Source organism: Phragmites australis, chromosome 3 (assembly GCF_958298935.1).
Source record: "Phragmites australis chromosome 3, lpPhrAust1.1, whole genome shotgun sequence".
Lineage (NCBI taxonomy): Eukaryota > Viridiplantae > Streptophyta > Magnoliopsida > Poales > Poaceae > Phragmites > Phragmites australis.
The window spans coordinates 12,256,673-12,260,545 of record NC_084923.1 but is presented as its reverse complement, the minus strand read 5'-3'; the positions used below and the strand labels follow the sequence as shown (position 1 = coordinate 12,260,545).

At 46.2% G+C, this 3,873-nt stretch overlaps 1 protein-coding gene across 1 annotated transcript; it reads left to right on the top strand.

The window, feature by feature from the left end:
* The first annotated feature begins 365 nt into the window (after positions 1 to 365).
* On the top strand, positions 366 to 3,578 carry LOC133912181 (beta-glucuronosyltransferase GlcAT14B-like). The gene is made up of 4 exons (XM_062354790.1): positions 366 to 1,166; positions 1,615 to 1,690; positions 1,788 to 1,903; positions 2,889 to 3,578. The coding sequence occupies exons 1-4, from the start codon at positions 647 to 649 to the stop codon at positions 3,401 to 3,403; spliced, it is 1,227 nt and encodes a 408-aa protein (XP_062210774.1). The 5' UTR covers positions 366 to 646; the 3' UTR covers positions 3,404 to 3,578.
* Positions 3,579 to 3,873: the final 295 nt, after the last annotated feature.

The following is a 3,873-nucleotide window of genomic DNA, read 5'->3' as shown; positions in this document are numbered from 1 at the left end:
GGTGATACAAGCTTTTGTATATGGAAATAGGAATAGAGAACATTGGTATATGTAAATGTATCTCAATTTAGCATACACTCTTTTGTGAATGCAAATTTAGAGAACATTAACCTCTCAATTTAGAGCAAAATATCTGCAGAATTCAAGTTATCGCTGAAATGAGGTGATATGGCTATCATGTGTTAATTGCATTGTAATGTTTACACCATCTCATTTAAACAGCAGTAGCTTTGCTTAGCAAATACCTTGAGGTAGTAGAGGTGCACTGGGCTTGATCCTAGCCCTTGTCTCCTTGCTGGATGGTTGGATCAGGTGGTTAAGTTACAGTAGCAGTTACAACTGCACGTTATCCTGGCTCGGCAGCAACCGGCAGGCAAAAACTGGGACACGGTACACGCTACACCCGTACAGCGTCCGCGCCCCCCGGTTTCCTTGCACGAGACGCCGCCGCGCCGCGCCGCAGCCGCACCTGGCTCCTCGCCTACATCTCGCGCTCGGCTCCGCTTTCTGTGATTCTGTCGTCTGTATGTCTCCTTCCACCAGCCACTGACCCCCCTCCGTCCCCTGTTCCGTACGCCACCGGCCGGGGAGCGAATGCGGGAGCTCTAGCTCTCGGTCCCACGCCCGGGCAACGCGCGTCCAATCCATGAGGAAGCTGCCGCGGGCGCACCGCCTCAGGTGGATGCGCGTGCTGCTCCTCGCGCTCCCGCTCCTCTCGCTCCCCGTCCTCTACGCGGCGCTCGGCGCGGCGCGCTGCTCCTCGACGTCAGCCTCGCCGCATCAGCGTCAGGGCCGGCTCGGGAGCAGGCCGCCTGACCTGCCGCCGAGGCTGGCGTACGTCATATCGGGCGCCGGCCCCGGGGATGGCCCGCGGATCCGGAGGCTGCTGCGGGCGCTGTACCACCCGTGGAACTGCTACCTTGTCAGGGTAGCGGGGGAGGAGGACCGCGCGGATCTCGAGGCCTTCGTGCGCGGCGAGGAGGCGCCGCGCCGGTACGGCAACGTGCGGGTGGCCGCGGCGGGGGAGTGGGGCGCCGTCACGCGTAGGGGCCCCACCGAGCTGGCCGCCACGCTCCACGCTGCCGCCGTGCTGCTCCGGGAGTTCGAGGGGTGGAGCTGGTTCATCAATCTCAGCGCCTCCGATTACCCGCTCATGCCCCAAGATGGTAAATTCAGCTCCCTCGTTGATATGGATCGCCTCTAGCCCCACAAGATTGTTTTGTTACTTGCAAACGACAAATGCGTCTATATATCAGCATATAGCATTGGAGCATCATGCTATATTAGCTATATCACTCATTTTTAGTTGCCATAGACTACAGATTGTGTTTCTAAAAAAATGGGCCTTTTTAGTTTCCTTATGTTTTAGGAGTGTCATCTGATTTAGAGCATGATTTAGTTTCCTTATTAGTACCTTTGTGACTTTGAAGGTCTGGATGCTAATAGGAAAGTTCTTTAAGCTTCTGGACTTGCTTAAAATTGTTGAGATCTCCAATCTTTATGCATAATTGTTCCAAAAAATTACCGACGTGTGTGCAATATGTGTAGGACAATAATTTTTTTGTCTATAATCTTTGAAACTAATGTTCGTGTTGTTGCCTGCATATTTGACAGACATCCTTAATATCTTCTCATATATTCCAAGAGATCTGAATTTTATTGAGCACACAAGCAATATTGGTTGGAAAGAGTAAGCATATTCTTTCTCTGTTCATTTGTGATTCTTAATTCTTAACCTGATTTTTGTTCTTTATTGTGATTCTTGGCCTCTTGGGTTGCATGCGCAGGTATCAAAGGGCAAGACCAATCATTGTAGATCCAGCATTGCAGGTCCCAAATAAAACTGAGGTTGTAACAACAAAGGAGAAAAGGAGTATGCCATCAGCTTTCAAAATATTTGTAGGTATTGTCTGATGTCTGTACTGAATCTTCGTTTGACTGATCAAATGGTCCGTTCTAATGCCCTGCAACTGCAACACTTTGCTTTTGCAATGTTGCTTAGTTGCCTTTTGTGCACTCCAGAAGAATCATTTTAAGCGAACTGAAACTAGTGAGAGATTCCTGTTCATGCTACTATGATGCTGCCAAAAAAAAAGCCTTGAGCCCTCAAATTGTGTTCCATCTATTAGACAATATGGATGGCATGGCAATGCTTACTTTGATGGTCATGAAATTATCGGTTATAGGTCTGCCTAATTGATTCAGGGAAGTTATTAAGTGGCTGTGGATTAGTTTAATAATAGAAATACCATAATGTCGGACATATAGAAAATATGCTTCTAAAAGCTTTTAAAAAGAAATAACTGTATGGAGCCAGGTTGGTAGAAAAAGCCTTCGACAAAATCACCTAGCAGGGATAAGATGCTGCCTCAGTGTCTATCAAGGAAAACTGCATCCTTCGGGTAGATGATTTTTTGGTGTAACATGCATATCTTATGTAGTATCCTTCCTTTAGAATGCCTGATGATTAGGGATGTAAGTTTTGGATTTTTTTTGGGTCATTGGGTCGACCTAAAACTCATTTAATTGAACTAGAGATTCACCTCCACCTAATTAACTTAACAAAAAATGAACTATGTAGTGACCTAGAACTACCCATTGGATTCCCACTTGCGTCTCTATTGATGATCTTTATGATGTTGATTGGCTGTTCAATCTTTATTTTACCTGCAATTTTGACACCTGACATCATCAGTGCTCTGCCAGGTACTTGTTTGTGGTTGAGGGAAAGAAAGGGATAATGAGATGGTTTTATTGAATTTCTCGTTAGTGCAGCATTCTCATGATCAAAATTTAGTTGAATCTGGATCTTTTCTGGTGAATAGCCCATTGTTCTTTTGTACTTTATAAATTTTGCTTCTAATCAAGACGTTACACTCTTGATGCAGGTTCATCTTCGGTAGTACTTAGTCGATCATTCCTGGAGTTTTCCTTATTGGGATGGGACAACCTTCCTCGCACATTACTAATGTATTTCACCAACTTCTTCTCACCCTCAGAAGGCTACTTCCACACTGTGATCTGCAACTCGAATTACTACCAGAATACCACCATCAACAATGATCTGCGTTTCATGGCGTGGGATAACCCCCCTCGGACGTACCCTGTTAACCTGACAACAGAGCATTTCGACGCAATGGCAAACAGCGGGGCACCATTTGCACACTCCTGTGCAAATGACAATCCTGCCCTGGATATGATCGACGTCAAACTGTTGGGTCGAGCACCTGACCGCTTCACACCAGGTGGATGGTGCTTGGGTAGCTCGGTGGGTGGTAAAGATCCTTGTAATTTCTTCGGAAGGTCCTTCGTTCTCCGGCCGACGAAAGGCTCGTCAAAGCTAGAGAAGTTGTTGTTGAAACTTTTGGAACCTGATAACTTCAGGCCTAAACAGTGTAAATAACACTCATTTTACATGTAGCCAGTTTTTATAGCTTTTGGTAGCGTTTAGAGGCCAAAGAGTTGATGAAATCGTTATTGTTGCGGCGGTAGGAACACAGGAGTTGTTGTATACTTGCATCTGGAAAGCTCAGCTCAAAAGTGATTGAAATCATACATGTGCACTTGCTGTTTCATCTCTTCCATGGATGCCCGAGCTATACTGAAGATAACCGGGAACACTGTCTTATATGGGAGATTGAGATCATACATTTTGCACGCAGGAAGACTCTCTTATATGGGTGATTGTCCAAGGTTGAGTCCCTGCCCTCTCTAGGGTGTAGCAATGCTCGATTCTTCCGAGAATATTCTTGAAATTCTGCAAAATATCTGGACTCTGCAACAGTTTTTACCGGTTTAACTGCTCATAATCACCATGCTCGACGCCCTGATGGCGTTAACAATCTCGAATACGGGCCTTCTTTTCTGTGATTA